Source organism: Hermetia illucens, chromosome 2 (genome assembly GCF_905115235.1).
Source record: "Hermetia illucens chromosome 2, iHerIll2.2.curated.20191125, whole genome shotgun sequence".
Classification (NCBI taxonomy): domain Eukaryota; kingdom Metazoa; phylum Arthropoda; class Insecta; order Diptera; family Stratiomyidae; genus Hermetia; species Hermetia illucens.
Window position 1 is genome coordinate 19,042,101 of NC_051850.1, and position 20,299 is coordinate 19,062,399.

The window sequence follows — 20,299 nt, forward strand, 5'->3', positions numbered from 1 at the left end:
AGGAAGGAGTTGTAGAGGCCACTGGAAGGACAGGACCAAGCAGCAAAGCGGGCCTTGGGATATATACCGTGGGCATGGAGGTGGGCAAAAGTGATCTTTTTTCCGAAAGGGTGTAAAAAGGATTCTTTTTGTCCCAAATATTTTCGACCGATTGGCCTGACATCGATTGTTCTCAAAACGAGACAAAGAGACAATTATATTGGAGCGGACTGGATGATTAACCGATACTGCCTGGTATCGGCTGGCGCATGTATTACGGGATCTATGGTATCCCAAAAGGAATAGCACTGTGTGCGTTTTTGGACATCAACGCAACATCGTGTATAGAGACATGATGTGCCGTGAGGGAGTGGGAAACACCCTGGTCTTCGGTATCGACACGATGTTAGAGAGAAGGTAAATACAAGTACCGGCAAGTAGAAATTCTATTCTAATGGCCACCAGTCAAGGTTTTCCACAGGGTGGTGTACTACCAGCACTAATGACGAACTCCTAGGAGAGCTAACAAACATTGGAATACAGGTCCAGGGTTACACTGTTGACATTGTTTTAATCTGTCCTTATGTGACATAATTCAAATTGGACTACAAATAACTATAATAATACCTGGTGTAGGAAGACGTGGCTGCGGATCAATGCACTGCATGGACCAGAGTCCTTTTGGGGGATCGAAAATGGGTTCATGATTATCACGCTGGAAAACGAAGTAGAACGGCTGAGGGAACTTTATTGGGTGAAGCCGCCTGGAATGGAACAGTTCAGGGTTTTCACTGGCTGAAACGAACTCAAATGCTCGAAAGATTGTTTGAAGAGTCTCCTGTTCAAACTAGGATTGTTCAGTGGACATGGATACTGCAGGCTGAATTTTTAGCTGGTGAAACTAGAGATATTTACGCACACTGCCTGCTGATTCTGGAAGGAGAGTGACGGAACCTTCAAACATGTTTTTTGACATTGTCCGGCACTTGTGCATAGTAAGTTGAGGTACCTGGGAGAATATTTATTACGAGATGACTGGAAACCTAATAGCTGTTAGAATTGAGTGAAATAACCACAGGCGATTGATTTAAAGCATAACTGACGTTGGTGATTCGAGCAACAAAAAAAACGTATTCTCCCCATATTGTTCACATTTTGATCCGACTACGAGAACATGATCTGGCCTACTAGTATTTCCACTCCTATGAGGTGCTCAGAGGTGGCGGCGAGGAAGACGGAGCGGCAACCCTGTCGGTTGAACCAAAACAAAGTGGCCGAAGAGAACCTCCATAGTAGTGGCACCGGGAAACGCTGTATCGCATTGACTTGCCGGCCGTGATGCAGTAGGCGAATGCTCCAAAGGCCTAATAAGGGCGATCAGACCCGAGTCTGCACGGAGACTCATCTGAAGTGGCAATAGTCACAAAACCTTACCAGGGGTATACTGGTACCATGGGAACCGGAAGAACTCCAGTTGTATGTGCGTTCAGCTCGGTTGTTTGCGGTTGGCCTCTAGTGGGAGCTTCATGGGTGTTGTGGGTGCGTACAAGCGAACAGAGACCTTCGGGTCTCAGCGTGGTGCTGCGTTTCAACACGGGTACGGTACTCCTTAGTTCGGTAGAGATTTAGGTAGGGTCTTGTATCCACCAGTATGAATGCTGAGCCATGCACTCGGTATAGACTGGTACTGTTGTTATTTGTCACAGCGGGGCTCTGATTGTGGTCACAAAATCAATCCGTGTCTTAAGAAGTCCACGAGACAGGTACTCACGTAAAACCCCCTAGGACTCTCCACTCCTATGAGGAAGTAAAAAACTGGATCGAGTGTCGCATTGTTTCAAAAAGTGACTTTCTTTTTCGATCCTGGATTGATACGAGGATGCAAGGAAGTAGTGGCTAGCGGTGGATAACTTATAACTCCTTTTTGTCCATAATGGCTTGAATTTGGAATTCAGGAGACAAAACAATGAAACCGAAGTTGTGAACTTAACAAAAATGTCCTTACTAATAACTAATTGTTCAGAAATATTCTTGCTGTCGTGGTCTCTATTTGAATTTTAAAAAATTTTATCTTTTCTAAGATGTTAACTAAAATCTTCCTTACCTGTATGGCATACGGCTAGCACTTCAACAGGAAGTGAACCTCTGCGTCGCGATAATAAAGATTCAATATCAGACTTTGATCGATCAGTACGCTTAAAACGATACCATGCAGACGATCCGCTAGTACCGCCACTACTACTGCCGGCAGCCAATTCAGCCTCGGCGAGTATGGGAGTTAAAATTTCAGCACCGCCAGAAGAACGACGTCTTAACAATTTCTTACGATTACGTGTCTTTCCGTTACAATTGTTATTGTTAGAACGATTCGAAGACTTATTATCACATGGAACGGATCCACGACGTTGAAATGGAGTTAGATTTTGGGTTGTTAATAAAAAAGTCTCTAATTGCTTGTCGTTTGATGCTGTAGGGGAGAAAGATAAAATGTCGTATTATCAGGAGTTTTGGAGATAGTTGTAATACTTACGCTTATAAATAACCTCAGCCGGCATCGAACCGCGGCGCATAAATGTATCACAGGTACGAATCAGCAATGAAACAGATTCTTCTGCAGTGGTCTTTGGTGGTGAGGCGACAGCAACCGGCGCTGAACCTCGCCTCCGTGCCAATCCTTTTTTGAGCATTGTCGGATCCATATTCTCCTTTTGTTCAGGTATCGATAATTTGACCATTTTGCAAGATTTCTCCGCTACACATTGTAGATTGTCTTGTTCGCGTTTACCACTACAACCACCCTCCTTTTTATCCTTTTTACTGCCACAAGCAGTGAGAATACCACGTTCACGATCATTATCTGGCGGTGAATCGGAAGAGCTTGAATGCTTTTCTAATGCTTCAGAACAACTGGACATTTCGGCCGTTGCGGACATGTAGCGGGTACGCATGTACGGTTGAAGCGGTGGGAAGGTTTGTTGACGAATCAAATGTTTGGAAGCGCTATTGGCAGCCAACATATTAGCACTTGAAAGTCCAGCTCCATGCATAACTAAATTGAGACGGTCTGCACATTCGCTATTGCTCATGGTTGCAATATTCAATTCAGGGACCAAAGTCTCAGCACTGAGAGGACGTTCCCGATCTGGCACGCTGCCTGTGGACGATTTTCTTGGACCACTATCACTATCTGATGAGAGGAGGGAGAAACTATCATCCAATTTTGATTCGATATCCTCGCGAATCGCTGATCGTGAGACGTTGTCCCGTGGCGGTAAGATAATTCTCGGTGGGTTAACCGGCACGGAATGCCTGCGATCGAAGCGGGTTGCACCAAATGTGGGGACTTGAAGAGAGCTTCTCCGGGGAAGTTTCACCTCCGGAAGTAGTACCTCGGAACTGTCTGAAATATCCGCATTAACTTCGATGTCTTCATCATCAAAGTCCTCTTCCAAAAGTTCTGCATCTGAGATTTCTGTTTTCGTTTCTTCAGCCAGTTCGGCCGCTACCTTACTTTCCCATTGGTCTTGGTTATCCTTAAGGTGTTTCATCATTCTGGTGGAAAGATCGGTGTTTAAGAACCTATGCCATTCGACGAACAATGGCGTGACTACATATTTAAAGAAACCGACTTGAATCTTCGGTACTGACATTGAGTACCGATCGCAGAGAGAGGTCACTGGCAGGTTCAGTTGCCTTTCGTAGTCACCTTGTCGGAAGAACTCTTCACATACCTTCTGACTCCATTTTTTGCTGATGTCCCATGGCCGGCATGGATTTGAAATGTCAGCACATTTAAGTGCTATTTGTAGAATGAAATGTCGATTTTCAGCCTTAGTCATATCCAGTGAGTCCTGTTCGATATAATCGCGAAATTTGGTCAAAAATTCATTTTGTCTTGTGATATCAGTTGCCAATATCAAGGAAGCAATTTGTTTTTCAAGTTCCGGTCGTATATCCTGTATTTGCTCAGCTACGCCACTTTCTAATAGACAACCAACAGCCGAGCGCCAATGATGATTTTCTAAAACTGATGTATTCTCATAGAGAGCAGCTAAATGATTCGAAGTAGCGATGAGAAAGGGTTGATTTACCCCAGGATGATCGAGGTCATGTGTTACAGCACCAATAAGCGATGCCATTATTTCTACGGGTGTTAAATTCTCAAGAATTCTACGTTCCTGTAGATAACAGTGCATTGCTTGTGTTACATCAGTCGCATGTATTGAATTATGATACGGATTTGTGCTATGGTATCCCTCCTCGATTAGGGTAAATAATTTCCATAATCTAACTACATCTAAATTAAAATGGTCCAAAAGGCCGTACCAATGGAACAAATGAACACATAGAACAGGCAGTGAGCGTCCTGAAATGGAAGAAAAAATTGGTTAAATATCTTTTATATTTAACATGATTTTGATTATTTTATGTTTTTTAGTTAAGATAATTAAGTTAAGAGGAAATTGTAGGGTACAGGCTAGGAAACCCATCGAATAAGCCCCGTGGCGTTATTCACCCTTTTTTTTATAAATTGTGTGTTCAGATTGAGACTGAGAGGGGAGATCAAATATTTTGGAATGAAGCACGTCTAATGCTGAGTTGGTATGCGGGATTTGGGAAGACGCATCCATGCATGCTACGGTTTTTAGGGCACAGAAAGCATGTTCCATACGAGGGCACCATAAATAAAGGCTACAGCACCTTAAATCCTGTATATTAACGAACAATGATCGGGAATCTGAGGGCTCAGAAAACGGGATGAAGGAACAAAAGTCGTGGAAACTAGTTTATCCGATAAATCGGGATCAGCAGTCTGAAGGATGACATTCCTCGCCAATCTGGGAATCTCGTCCTGAGTTAAAAAAATCTTTTGATCAGTCGCGCACGTTCATACGGAAAGTCTTCCCTGCGTAGGTAGGTTTGAATGAAAGATACTCAGATTTTTCATGGAAGAAGAGTGTATATCAGAAATCCAGTGTTGGTGCTATTAGGGGGGATTGCAATACGTAGCAAATTCGTTTCTCGGCGCATTACTTTGAAATTGTATGGTGGAAAAAAATCATTGCGCACGTTCGATCTTCTTGTGTGCGTGAGAGAAATTCCAGGAATTAGTTCTAATGTTTGCGCCGTAGATGCAAGCACATGGTTGGAAGCATTTGGCATTGCACAGCTGATTATGACTTGCCAAATGGGGTAGAGATGGGGAAACTATCTAGCCGCCATCGACACACCGGCACACCAATACATCAACCACGAGGCCACGGTCTGTTAGTCCGCGCTGAAGAAAGTGATAGGTGACATCTAAAGAAAATGAAAATAAAAGAATGATTCAATCGCAGATAAGAAGAAGAAAGATATTTCCAACAGCAAGCAGAATTTGTTTAGCAAGGAAGAAACGTCATCCGTACTTAGCGGTCTCAGAGTCCTTGTGCTGTAACCTAAGGAATCAGGAGCAGTAGTCTCAAAAAGTGCTAAGACAATAGAAATGTCTTGAAGGAGAGAAGTAGGCGATTATTGAAATAATGAAAATATTCCGGGTAAGCAACGTTTGAGTGATTCTTAGCTCGCGTGCAAATGATTGTGCCAAGCAGCCATGGAGCTGACCTAACAAAAGACTAGGAACGGATTGCTCGGAATTTCTGTAAATGCGTTTGGCGCAAATCTATGTATATCGTTGAGAATTGACCGCAGATATACTTTTGCAAATTAATTTGACGATCAAGCGTCGCATATTATGTCGATTACTCCCTAATAACGGATATACAAGCTCTTTCTGAGAAGTAAATGAAACTTCGACTGACACGTTAACGAGCCGAGTCCTTTATTATGGCAGTAAGTTGAGTCGTAGGAATGCCTATGGAATGGAGGAGCGGCACTATCGGCTTCGGCGGAACCACTTTGCTATAGATTCAAAAACACGCTAGATAAGTTGGAAGCGACCGGTTAGTGCTGTCGCCGCTGGATTTAACGCATTCAACTTGGCTAATTGAAATCAAAGGCCTACTGCTGGGAGTTGCTCCTACGTACGTAGCGAAACATGTTTGGGGATAACCTTTCGGAAAGCTCTAAAAGGAATTTCGACACAAGAACCACGTTGAACTCAGAGAGAACATCATCACAGGCCCAGAGAGAGCAGATGTTACTGAGTCCTTTGCTAGGAAGGAGGTGCTAAATAGCTTCTGCATTTAATCCCGGAAGAGATGGTTGTTATAGCTTTGCAGTCATTCTAATCTTGGTTGCAATAGGAAAACACTCGGAGGATTTAGAGGTTTATCCTCGAAAACAGTGGCATCGGTGAAGTACGTGCTACAATGGCACAAGTGGATGGGAAAGCGGGGGCCGTCATAATTACGAATTCTAGAAAAAAATACATAGTGAAAATGAAACCCTCCGGATATTTCAGCCAGTTTGAATTCAGGATAAAATTATTGACGTCAAACAAATTTTCGTAAGACGACTGGCATTTGTGATTAATTCTTGACAGTTTCCACATAGTTTTGAATTAAGTTCTGTTGTCCGCGATCCGAGAATAGGAGATGAAGGCTTAAAAAAAAATACATTTCTATGCAATAAAGAAGACTACACGCAGAAGATTCGTCTCTCGGCTCATTACTCGAAATTGTATGGTGGAAAGCATGTTGCGCATGTTTGATTTTCTTGGGTACGTGTACGAGAAAAATTCCGGGAATTAGTTCTGGTGTTAGCGTCGTGGTTACAAGTAGATGGCTCTGGAATCTAACCCCAATAACCAGAAAGGTATCTTGGTAGCACAAGATATTCTGCATTTAGTTTTCGAGTGGTTGGAGGGTGGTAGTTGGACTCCTACAATAGGAAGCTGTTCGAATACAAACTAAACAACTCCCCGTCGTCAACTTAGCCCCAAAAATCTGAGCTATATCATTAGTATTACCACTCTTGGAATGTTTAAAATAATGTGGAATGCAACAGCCCTGAATAAAAGCCATCTTTTTTGTAATGGGTTTCTTCCTTAGAACTTAGCCTACTGATCTTGATCACATCACCGGTCCCGTCGTTGCGCCAGAAAAACAACCCTTCTGGCTATAAAAACGGTTGAGCTGTTGGACCGGATAATCTGCCGTGTTATGTACCCAGCATGCCGGTCCCAAACGCAGATTAATTAGGAGGGTTAGAAGCAACGTGCTTTGTAATATCCTCAGTAAAACAAAAATAAAATGTTGAGATCAGGGAAAGAGTCAAGAAAGTGCATCCAATGATCGTGATGAGTCGTAAGCTTCGGAGAAATGCTTGGGCGTTCACCTTAGTTGACGTGGTAGGATGGACTCCGGTCCTGTCGAGAAATGGACGGCATGACGTGTGGACGGCGTCACAACGTAAGAGAATTAGCCCGAGCAAATGAAACACGTGTCTGCATGCTAAATATTGGTACCCTCACTGGAAAACCGAGGAATTCACAAGAGCCCTTCCGAAAGGAGACGCTGACCCGATGGTCTGGTGCCAAAAGCTGCGACACAGAATGCGAATGTGGTAAAAATAACTTAAACTTCTCTATTTTGGTAGCTCACCATCTCAGAAGACTTCCGTGATCCCATTAAAGAAGTCGAACGATTCGATGACCGCTGATGAAGCTCATCACTATATCAGCTGATCAAACTACTCACTTCTTCACCCCATACGCACCACAGACAGGTCGGTCTGATGCCGAAAAAGCCGCCTTCTGGCGATTTCCCGATCCAAAGACCTGTAACGTGCCTGCTGATGATTACATCATCCTGGCCAGCGACCTTAATGGTCGTGTGGTAGAAAAAGTACACGGCAACAAGGGAGAATGGTTAGGAGCGCCGAATAAGGGTGACGAGCGTACACTCAATTTTATGGCGACCCATGACCTTCTTATTGTGAATACATGGTTCATCAAACTGACTGCAAAGCAGTTCCTTATGAGACCATCGCACCTTAACATCGGCGGTTGATTGCTGACTTGCGATTCAAGCAATTTCGTGAGTAGGAAAAAGAAATGATCTCTCTTACTCGATTACAAAGTACCACGATCCTTCTGCAACTCTCGGGGTCACCAAGGCGGGGAAGCGGTTCATCAATTGAGATACCTGGCTTTCGAATGATGACGTTGAAATTCCTATACCACAATTTTCGACGATAAAACCCTCGCCAATTGCCAAATTTACAAGAATACCAACCGGAAAGCAAAGAAAGCGATCACTTTCACCCGCGCAGTCCATTACAAAAATCTTTATGGATACTTGGGATGACGAAAGAGATCTTTATCGACTTGCCAAAAGCCGACAAAAACAAACACAAATGACAAGAACTGTACTTTGTACTACGGTTACTCATGGGGAAACACCGTGAGAAGCATCGCCCTCTTTACATTACATTCCTGGATCTAGACAAAGGGGTTTGACCATGTGCCACACCAACTCATTTGGTATGATCTACGACAGCTTTATACTGATGAAAGGGGTAAGCTACTCCCGAAATATATATCTACCCTGTAAAATAAAATAAAAATTGAAGTTTGGGAGTAAGCTACTGGTCTATAAATTTTAGGCTTTACTACAAATAGAAGACAATATCTAACCTCTACGACAGCAGGTACCAGAAGAATTGGTGCGCTCGATTAAATAGCCCTACCTCGATTCAAAAAGTAAAGTTCGAAGTGTAGCGAGTGTATCAAAACCGCTTCGTGCCTCTGTTGGTGTTCATTAAGGAAGCACCGTCTCTCCACTCCTCTTTGTTCTTGTTATGGACACCGTCATATGAAGTGGCGTTCCACAACTGGTGTTCTTTGTGATCGACGTATCAGCGAAAGTCTTACATCTAAAATTTACCGCAATGTCGTCCGTCCTGTCACTCTCTATGGTTCTGAGTGTTGGCCGACTATAAAAGGCAATGAAGAGCGTCTTGCGGTAATGGAGACGAAGATATTGCGTTAGACTAGTGGCGTAACACGTTTAGGTCACATCCAAAATGAGGATATCCGCGATCGATATGAGGTTGCACCGAATTTGGAAAAATTGCGAGAAAGGTGTCTTAGATAGTATGGCCACGTAATCCGTGCTAACGAAAATTCACTTGCCAAGATTGGTCTGAACATCGAAGTCGATGGGAAGCGACCAGAAGGCCGGCCGAAACAGCCGCGTTTTGACACGCTGGATGAGGATTTGAAAGCCTCGCGATTGCATCCAGATCAGGCTTTTGATATAACAAAATGGCGCAACCGATCATGACTAGCCGACCCCGTTTGTGAACGGAACAAAGGCTGAAGAGAAAAAAGAGAACTGTTGAGGAATTGAAGGATGTTAAGGAGGATTGATAAAAATCAAAGACAAATGCTCAGGAGGGATAAACTAAAACGGTGCTTTCTGTCGAAGTATTTAACAAAGTCTTGAAATCAGCTCAAATATGGAAGGGGTTGTCTTAGGAGGGAATAGGAGGTAATATTTGAGGCGGGCTGGTATGCAGCATTATAGCTGCGAACAACACTTGATAATATTCAGTGTCAACTTATTCACCGAAAATTAATACACCAAAGATTACAGAGAAATTAAGGGAGGAAGACAGTAAGATGCTGTTTATACGTGGAAAAGTTGGCGTGTATTCCAAAAAGGATGGTCATATTTTTTGTGACGAAGATCATTGCTTTATTAACTACATACAACAAAAAGAGACTGTTAAGGTCACACCTCTAGCAGGGTGGATATATGGCGATCCTGTTAAAAAGCGCAACAGCACCCACTTTTGTTTGAATGTTAACTACAACCCTTCCTCTGAATCTAACAACAACTACCAGAAGGGCTACCTGTCAGACCATGATACTCTGCGTTTTTTCTGGGCATGGTGGGTGCACTCCCGCAACGATACTACCAACTAAACACCTCTTCGTCCGCAGCGAGCCTATAGGCACATTACTTCGCTTTTCCATCTTAGGGATCCTTCAAGAAATCCTATCATCGGTGGCATTCCCCAGCATTTCTTTGAGACTCTTATTCGGAGAGAGCTTCTCTATGTTTGCGCAGTGGTGCTGATGAATGCACCCTTTTCTTCCACAAGAAAACAGAGTGAATAGTCCTGAAATCGTGCCTTACCGATTTGGTGGAGGTAAGGTTGATAATTTCTTTGCTCGTTTAGAAGCTGGGAAAAAAAGTGGTCACCCTACTCATGATGTGAGGTCACTGACACACTGACCCACATTTCTTATGAACCTCGCAATTTGTTTGCCCCTCGCCTCGTTTTTAGCAGAGAGTTGTCATTCCTTTAGTTTTCACAGGAATTGACACATTTAGTTAATATTTAGCAAGAAAGTTGGAAAAGTTCAGAAGGCTGGACAAAAGGCAGTGGACCTATATTCTTCGAAGTTATGTGGTTTTTCCGCATGTGGTGGTCGAGAAATTGCCGACATATGAATAGGAATTTCGGAGTGAGAGGAAAGCATGGAAAAAACTCGAAGATTCTCAGTAAGGGGTTTCTATCTTTTGGAGAGGAATGATGAGGAGGGTTCAGAGGAAGAAAAGTGATTTGTTTGGTAGGAAAGGGCTAAGAAGCCTATCAGAGCCAAGACGTACATTAACATCAAGCTTATCAATGAGGAGTTCAACTTGGAGAGGGGTCGAGGGAGTATGGCGGCGAACTAGGATGCGATCCCAGTTTAAAGCTGCTAATGGTAAGTTAAAATTGGGGAGGTTGGCTTTACGAAAGTCGAACTAGCCTAATTTACGCTGGGAGGGGGGTTAAATTAAGTCAGCTGAGCGTCGAAGGTTTTTGGCAGGGTATGAGTGGTAATGTAGGATGACCGAAATGAAAGCCATAATTGCACGGTAAGCAGGGGATGAGAATCGAAGGGATAGGTCATTGTAATCAGGATTAATTTGCTAGTTCATAAGTTCCCAACATTTTAATAGCAGAATTTTACACATAGTCACATAGATTATCAAGGAGCGCGTATTGCTTTGAAATTCGTCCGCGAATTGGCACAGCTGAAGCTTAATGAACATATTTTGTCTCCAGAAAGAAGGATTGACCATGCAGGAGATCGCTATCCTTCGTTAACTTGACGTATAAAAGGATCGAAGGCGGTCGAAGGCCCTACTTTTCAAGAGTCAAATTCTTGTGCGAGAAAGTAGCATCTGTTAGTCTGAGGACAAAGGGCAGTCTAACTGGCACCCATTTGACTAAGCGGGAAATGGTTGAAGTTGAGACTTGAGTGGGTGAAAATGTTCTTTCGGTCAGCAAGGGAGCATATGCTAATCCGAAGGCAAAAAAATCTTTCATAGGAAAGGTAGCTGCATAGAGGATAAGAGTTGCCTACGATGTTACAGCGGTAGAAGCCAATGTTTTCGATGGTAGTGAGTTTTACTCCTTTCAAGGAGGTTGGATAAAGACGGAGGTTGAATAAAATGAGGTACTCTTCCTGCACCTCCTTTTCAATAGTTTTTAGGACAGATCTTCAATTGCTATTGACCATACTTTACCTGGATGGCCATCCCGGCCCTCCGCAAAACTTGTGGTCCTTGGTTATTGGTTTTATCTTGAAACCAATAATAGTTGATTGAAAGAAGATATTCCTTCGCAAGTTTTATCTGAAACTTATCTGACATATGATTCGTAGAAGGAAGCAACCACAGTATTCATGGTTAATTTCTCGTTAGAGGATATGATAACCCACTTTCAAATTAAAATGCAACACGGTTTAACCTATATTGTATGCCCCAATCATCCTTGATATTTACCACCGCATTGAGATCAGAGGAAATAATTTGAAAATATTCCCACTCATATTGTATCCCTTGATGACGGAGCGGAATTAATTATGAGGTTTATGGTTAGCCTTTTAGACCATGTAATTGAAAATTTTTGAGGACCGTTTACTGCCTTTCAAGCTATTCCCTTTTATTCATTCGTGAAAAGATATACTGATGAATATCTAGTATAACGCCTAATAAAGGATGTCATGATGTTCCTCAGAATATCGATTTGATTTTAAATATCGAAAATTTATCTGAGGGACCATAGGGAGCGACGTTAAATAGTTGGCAAATAAAATAATAATGACAAGTTTTACGGGCTTCAAATAAAATGAATTTATATTAAAAATTGGGAAAAATTCATTTAATTTTATCCAAAATATTAAAATATTATTCGAAAATGTTGAAACTTTCATAAGTAGATGGTGAAGTTTGGGATCTTTTGAAAAGGCGATTTAATCGTCCAAGGTAGTCCAACTTTAATTTGACTTGGGTTTTCCACCCCCACTAACCAACTGTTCAACCCTTGCCTTACTTACATTTACATGTATATAAGTACATACCTATAAATAGAAATGTTATTGGATTCAACGAAATAAAGCAATGAATTTTCTCATAAAATTACAAGATGCTGGGCATCAGTCTATCTTAATCCCACAACGGAGCCTTCTTATCCCCATACCGAAAGCCTACTCGTCCGCAGTTTTCCATGTTTATAGACTTTCGAAAAACCCCTCAATTAGGAAAACAAAAAGGTGGGATGTATTCATGACTGAATTATTACTGGAGATTGAGATTCTTGACGGCGATGAAATTATCCATTACGCAAGAAAATTTCGGTGAGAGATATGTTGTAACCGTTATACCTGTAGATACATATACAGCTTTTTCGTCGAACTGACATAATTAATTTACTAGACTTTCGTTCCAGGAACTTTGAGGGTATTTTCGTTTGGAAAATTATTATCCATCTTAAATCTTTCTTTCTCTTCTTCTAGTTGGATGGGTTAGGTGAGTGGTGGATGGCAATGGTGAAATGCTCGAGGGATTTCACTAAAACCTGCAATTAGGATCGAAACAATCGCTTTAAGCAGGATTTAGTTGATTCTTTTGAATTGATAAGGAATCTAAGGGAGCACTGGAGAGTTTATCTTAGTTTAAGGTTGGTTTATCTGTTTCGTTGGAAATTATTGGGATTGGACGTTTGCACGACTTACACGCGTACACTTGCTTACATGGCAAGGTATAAGAATGGATAGTATTATCTAGTTACTAACCAATGGATGGAAGAATTTTATGAGGGTTGTATTTGTTCGTTTCATTGTTTTGTTTTCCGTTGCTTGGAGAAGAAGAGAAGATCAATTTATTTTTGGGATGTTTTTGCATTGGAAAGTTCAGAGAAAGGTAAGAAAAAAAAGGGAATATTTAACATGTGGGAGGTTGATTCTAGGATTTATAGCTTGAAATTTTGTAACCAATGAAAAATTAGCATTATAGCAATATTAAGAAGTTTTGAAAGGAACGTAATTACGACTATGGTTTTGTCTAGGACAGAGGCAACTAGTTAGATGCTGCTTCACCTCTGATCTGAGAGCAACGTGACCGAAGTGGTTCCTGGATTTTATTTCTAACGAAAAACCTCCCTAGCACCCGGTCACACTGCTTTGAGGACAGTGGTGAGACAGTGCCTGGTTATACCTATAATCTTCATGAAAGTAGTGATGATTTTGAATCTAGCACAAATATGGTAATCAGTTCGACACGCCCCACGATTTTATTCAGATCAGGCCTTTGATAGAACCAAATCGCGAAACCGATTACAGCGAGCCGGCCCCACTTGTGAATGGGACAAAGGTCGAAGAAAAAGAAACAAATCGGGAAACCGGAAGCTGGACGCCTCAAGTATGAAAGGTTTTGTGTAATTATTTAAAAAAACAATTGAGTGTGAATTTGCTCCATTGGTACCTAGCATATAATATATGCATATATTGTGTGAGAATATCCACTTTCGGTTACATTGACATTCAAAATCTTGAATTTCTAACGAAGTGACTATTTTGATTTATTATAACTTTGTCACTAATAGTGCGATTTCCACCAAACTTGGTAGGATCAAGCTTTATATTATAGCCTACATTTTGTGGTACTAGGATGAATTTAAGAGGGGTTCTGTAGCCAATCACTAAAAGTTATAGTAATATACTATTATTAGCTTTATTTGAAGGAAAATCGGTATGGAAGGTATTTGGGAGCCTAGCCACTATATAGCGGGAGCCTCTTGATTTTTTTTCAGATTTTTCGGTTCGGAGAATGGCTCCGCTAAATAAATGATCACTTTCATTTCCAACAAATGCCAGGGCGGCTTCGGAAACCGATACCGAACCGATACCTTTCATTTCACATCTCACCTGAATATATTTGGTGAAAAAAAATTTCCACACCCCTTTTGCATGTATGGGGATCTCCCCTTAAGTACGACGTAAAATGATGTAACTCACTGTATGCGTGAACGTTCATAGTTCCCATATTTCCACCAAATTTGGTGTCAATCAATTAAACCGTCTCCGAGTAAAATGCGTGTGACGGACAGACGGCCACAGGGACAGACGGACAGACGCACAGACAGACAAACAGACAGTAAACCGATTTTAATAAGGTTTTGTTTTACACAAATGATGAAAAGTCTGCCATCACAAAAATTTAGATGCTGGCTGAACCGGCGTTTATGCTATCTCAAGAAAAGGAAATAAATTCATATTTACGAGAGGGGGGGGGGGGGTGAATTCATCCGATTGCTTCGACTCCGGGAAGCATTGACATAGGTAGCAGCAAACGACATCAAACGAGCGTTTAACGTAGTGAGATTGCTTAAAGATAGTTTTCAAGCGGGGGTACTTTGATAAACAGAAGGTGGGCGTTCTTCTTCTCAGAACGCCTAAATCCTTCCAGCTCATCCGCATCAACGGAAATTTTTGTTTAGAACATGAACACTCCATTCCTGCAGTGGACCCGTTGGTAGAAGAGATGGTAAAGTGCTGGTTGATCTACAACAAATCAGCTGGAAGTATAGTGACATCTGGAGACACATCTGACAATAACACATAAAATCGATGGGCACGATAGCTCAAGTGTGGGTTCAGAAAATGCTAACTGACCCGTTTGTCATTCAAACTGGGTCAAAATAACCCTATTCTTTTCAGACGCTGGTAGACCTAAATAGGACAGTGACAAATAGAAACAAAGCGGAGGTTCTGATGTCATGACCTTGAAACGATTACAAAAACTCCAGTGTATGGACGCCGTAGGGATACCCTAATGATTGGAAAAACCGAGGAGGAGATGGAAAGACGCAGTTAATGCCGACGGGGAGATGCTATAAGATAAAAGAAATTGGAGGATGAAGTCACTGGACCGCGACATTGGAAAGCCGGTTTTGCATTTGTTTTTTACCTAATTTCCAATAAGTTAAGTTTGTACTTTTTAATGAATGACACTAAACTTTCGAAGGAAGTTACTGGCTGAGGAATTATGATGATAAGCTTGTTTGTTTTTGCACTTCCTTATTTGGAATAAAATATATTCTTTTGTTGTCGCAATTTCGAGGTATCTTTGAATGTTTTCATTGCTCATATACCAAGGTCTGTATTATGCTTGGGTTGGCCCATTTGTAGCACCTCGTGCACGCTGAACTTAAAAGTTCAACTCAATAAGTTCGGATTGGAATTTTGACAGGTTTGTAGTACAGGCGTTTATTCTTAAGTAGAGTTAGGTACTTTTTATTTAGAAGTCAATTAATGTTTTTTTTATTTGGAGGACCTTTGTCTCGAGATGTGTCCTTCACGTTAGTCCTCCATTTAGGTGCTTACCTCTCTGATTCTCTTGAGGGGGCTTTATGTCATCGACTGCAACCTTTGATTTGGTAAATCAATTTTCAGTTTGCCCAACGTAGTTTCATCGAATGTTTCATGCACCTTGAGGATTAGAGAGTATGCTTAAAATAGCATCATTATCTGCAATGGTTGAGGTTTTCAAGTGGGGGGCAGTTAGTTGGTCCGAAATGCAGATGAGGTAGACTCTCGATCTTAGGACGCTGCCTTGGGAGGGTCCAGTTTCAATATTGTAATAAAAAAAAATATGAAGCTCTTCTGTTCTGCTCTGAATTTGAGCTCCAAGAGGAAAGATTTCAAAATTACATTCAACTATACCGGTAGCAACACACTTTGTCCAAACCTTCTGTCACGGCCGAGCAACTGTTTCAAGGAGGATCCTAAGAACCTATTGGATTGGATTAGATTTCTCTCAAAGGCCGAACTTGTTATGAAAAATTACTTTATTTTCCATGATGTGATTTTGGAAACTAGAATTTTTTTGTAAACGATTTTGAGAAGTTGTACGGTTTGTCGGATGCTGGTTAGGTCTGATCATTCCGAAATTTAGGAATCATGGTAATCTCTGAAATTTTGTATGTTTTAGGGCAGTAGATGAGTCGTAAAATTCCATTAAAGATGTAGGCCACGAAAGTGGTTGTGATTCCCGGAAGTTCCCCAATATTTTAACCACGATGAGGTCAGGCTCTGGAGCTTTCTTTAAATCCACTTTCTTTTTAATGATTGCCAGCAGCTTTTTTTGCTAGAAATAAGTGGTTTCTCCTTGGTGTCACCACAGATATTTTTGGAATTTCTATCTCCATCTACAGTAAATGGGGAAGGAATACCTTTTCCTAGTGGCGCTCCTGTTTTGGTATTACTTCTTAATTTTTGTACCGGACAAGCAGGGAAGATATCTTTTGTAATGCTTGCTCCACACAATTCAGTAAATGTGCCCCTCTTATATATTCAGGCTTGAAGGCCTTATTATACTTGCTTTAAGGGCCAAAACTTTGTTTTTCCATATCGAAGAGCAAATTTTCAGAAGCTCTTCTCAAACTACTGAAGGTATTACTATTTATCGACCAACGACTATGGCTGCCGTGAATCCTCCTTCACTAAGTAAAAATCCCTGAATATTTTTATTAAGAACACACAATGCATGGTAACTTATGGCTTTTTAGTTGCCCTGTCACAATTGTTTAGACACTCACCGAAAAATTGTGTTCGTCTCTGAGCAGAGTATAATAATATCAAGCATATATCAGCAGCTGATAGATATAAAGTTTCTTTAAATTTCGTTGCAGGCTTGCTATTTATCCTAATCAGTTTTATTTTTCGCCCTTTAGGCAATTCTTCAGGTCGATGATTAGATAGTTCACTGTGTGTTCCTCTAATAGTTAGGTTTTCTGGCGGACATGTGCATCACCTATGCATTGAGCCTCATTTCCTTAAAAACCTGCATCGCTCGCTCCTACTCTCTCTGCGGACACCTGATTTAACTTCCTTCTCTCAGAAGTTTGTCCATCCATCGGTTTTGTTGACCAGCTTAATATTCAGCTCATTATTTGGTCTGCAAATTTGTTAGCTAGAATAAAACACATCAGAGCGACACTCGGCACTAGGTGCCTCACAACTAATTCAGATTCTACTTTTTTGTTCGTCTTCGTTGGTTGGTATGTACCCATTTTATCGTAGCTCACACAAAGCTATTTCATGTAATCTTGTGTGATATGGCCACCGCATGGTCATGCTACTTTTCGTCAATCTAATGGCCTGAGATGCCAAGGCAAGGGGAGGAGACATAATAGTCTGCGCCTCAGGAGGTTGAGGTCTGGAAGAATGGTAAATGAGTAGGAGACCTTCGATTGTTGGTTAGAGGGATTTGGATTTGCCTAATATTGGGCTCCATGCACCCAGGTGAATGGGTATCCGCCCCATCCCTCCTCCCCTTTGATTCTGCGGCCTATTCTTGCGGGCTGATTACCTGTTCAGAAAAAAATAATTATCATGGGGTCCATATCTGAGTCCAGGAGCGGTTTTCAGAGCTCTTGCCGAGAAATATGGACAATGAATAGAACGTAATGTGGGTAAAAATGCCTTCCAACATCGACGGCTCAGAAGACCCATGACAAATTAGGTTCAATGGTACGATTAAAACAGCACATAGTTCAGATTTGGTCAGCTGATTATGCAGAGTGGGTGCATGACAGAAGAGTTCCTAATGAAGGGCAGAACGGGACGTAAACGAACAGATGGAAAACTCCAAAACAGATGAGAGGGTTTATTGGATAACACGGATCATATGCCGTTCTGCTCGGAAGATGAAGAAGTGTGGAGGAGGTGAAGATTTCGGCAAATAGAGGACCAATTTCAGATTGTAGCTACTGAGTTCCATTCAATGTAAATTACATGACCATGCCATCTAAGATGTTCCGGTCGTCATTTTTCCATGATGAGTGCAATCCCATTTTAATCGCGGATATCTTCAGCGATTCAGTGCTCCGCCTCTGATCAAAGACAACATTCTCGTTTCCATTGCCGCGAGTCGTTGTTCATTGTCTAAGTTAGTCCGCCACACGCAGAACCATAGAGAATTACAGGGTGAAAGATTTTGGATTTGCAACTTTCGTCGATGCATCGATCCCAAAAAACACCATTACAGCTAAGTTGCACTGACGAATGGAGCAATGAAATAGTGCAATTTTATCCGAGATACGTAAATAGCTTCAATCTCGACAGCTATCACTGACAGGGACAGCGCCTTTTTCATCGCAGTCGTTTTCCAAAAGGATAGGTAGAACTCAGTTCTATTCAGAATTTATCAGATATAATGACTGCCAAAAATATACCTGATTGGCTTCTGGGAGGCTATACTATTTAGAATTTTCGAATAACACTCAAATATTCGGGGAAAATATGGGGGAATCTCATTTTTAGGTAATTTTGCGGCGATTTTAATTGTTTGCTTCTTTTTCTGAAGGAATAGGACGACATGATACCTGACGAACTAATGAAAACTGGAATTGCATTATCCTCGACATTATTACTCAACAAAATTAGGAATGTACTAAAATGCTTTGAAATTGGGAAGTATCAAGCTCCAGCATAGAGGGTTACTAAACATAATTTGAGCCAATGAGCCTGGCAAAGTCAAAGTCAGCGAAAATTATACTACGATTGAAAGAGAAAACACAACTTTAGATAATAAACCCCTTAAATAAGTCAACCGATAATGAATCGTCCAGTAATCACGCAGTAGTTTCTCTATAGAACTAAAACTAGTTTGACTATCAGCGGTGTTATTATTATGTTAAGGGAAAGTTGAACCGCGTCCTTAAAGAACTATTGTGCCCCTTTTGTTGGTCATAGTGTACCTATGAATCATAGTATCTCAAGCAAGCCTATAACTGGCAGGAACTTTAGTATATTCCCTATTTCCAGATCTTTCAACTTTGAATCTGGTATTAAGTGTTCTCCCAGATGCCTCGACCTACTGCACATGGGTTCGTATTCCCCAATAAGCAGCCTAGACTGCTCCATCCCTGGTAGGCCCGCCCAGTATAGTTCCCTCAACCGTTCCTCTTCATTTCATAATGTTTCCGATTCCACAGGAGGGTTCTGGCCGGTGTAATGGCATCCTTGCTCTCTTCTTGGCTAGTTCGTCCGCTGCCCCATTGCCTTGCAACCCAGCATGGCGTGGAACCCAGAGTATCCAGACCTTGTTGGACGAGCCGAGTGTATTCAGTCTCTCAGGCATTCCCATACCAGTTTAGAGTTCACCTGGTTGGACCTAAGTGCCTTAATCGCTGCTTGACTATCGGTGAGAAAAGCTATGTTCTGCCCCCTGTAGTTCCTCTGGAGATTAAAGGAGGCACATCTGTCTATGGCGTATATTTCCGCGTGGAATATGCTAGTGTACCTACCCATTGGCTCCAAGTACATTTTACTTGGCCCAATGACACCGGCACCCGCTCCCTTTCCTGTAAGGGATCCGTCAGTGTACCAAGAAATCAGTTGCTGGTTTAAGCCGTACGTCCTAGTCACACTCTCCCAGTTTACTTTCTTACTCCAACGTGTTTCAAACTTCTATCAAGGGTAAGCACCAGGAATGTTTTACTGTACATTTGTATTAGGATTATGTCCCTATAACCGGCATGCATCTTTAATTATAATTTTATCTCTAATATGGACGGTGAGATTTTTTCGGGAAAACAATAAACAAGTCGGAATACCGGAAGCTCGCGCTTCGGGTATAAAGGTTTTGTGTTCATCTTATCTAAGAAATTTCAACGCACATTTTTCTATCCGTATACAGCTACAAAACTACGAGACATACGTACATATTACAGCCGTAGATGTTACACTCACCCTAAACAAACAAACTGCCTATTTTCGAATACTGTACACATATAGGCACGTATATAAATTGATCGTACCCATATTTCCGATTTACTTCTTATATCTACCTGAATTAGGCACTACCCGCAAAGTCCATTAGCACGCATATACTATATACCTACATGCACACATGTCTCGTTGGAATAATTGATATTCATATAAAAATGACTAAAAAACTAAAACAAAATAATCCTTTTCCACCCAATTCATACGAACTTCGTTGTGGTATTGACGAATTGATATGTGATGATTACGTCATGCAGGTTGTAGAGTGCACGAAATTCACGAAAAATTGTAAAGTTTTACCCCCTA

At 41.5% G+C, this 20,299-nt stretch overlaps 1 protein-coding gene across 11 annotated transcripts in view; it reads right to left on the reverse strand.

The window, feature by feature from the left end:
• Positions 1-20,299, reverse strand: part of LOC119647762 — a 724,584-nt gene that overhangs the window by 8,336 nt on the left and 695,949 nt on the right. For all 11 annotated transcript variants that reach the window (XM_038048883.1, XM_038048884.1, XM_038048881.1 and 8 more), the window contains 2 exons: positions 2,510-4,345; positions 2,084-2,446 (listed from right to left, as the gene is read on the reverse strand). In XM_038048883.1, the coding sequence (XP_037904811.1) occupies positions 2,084-2,446; positions 2,510-4,345 (2,199 nt within the window). The remainder of the gene's footprint in view (positions 1-2,083; positions 2,447-2,509; positions 4,346-20,299) is intronic.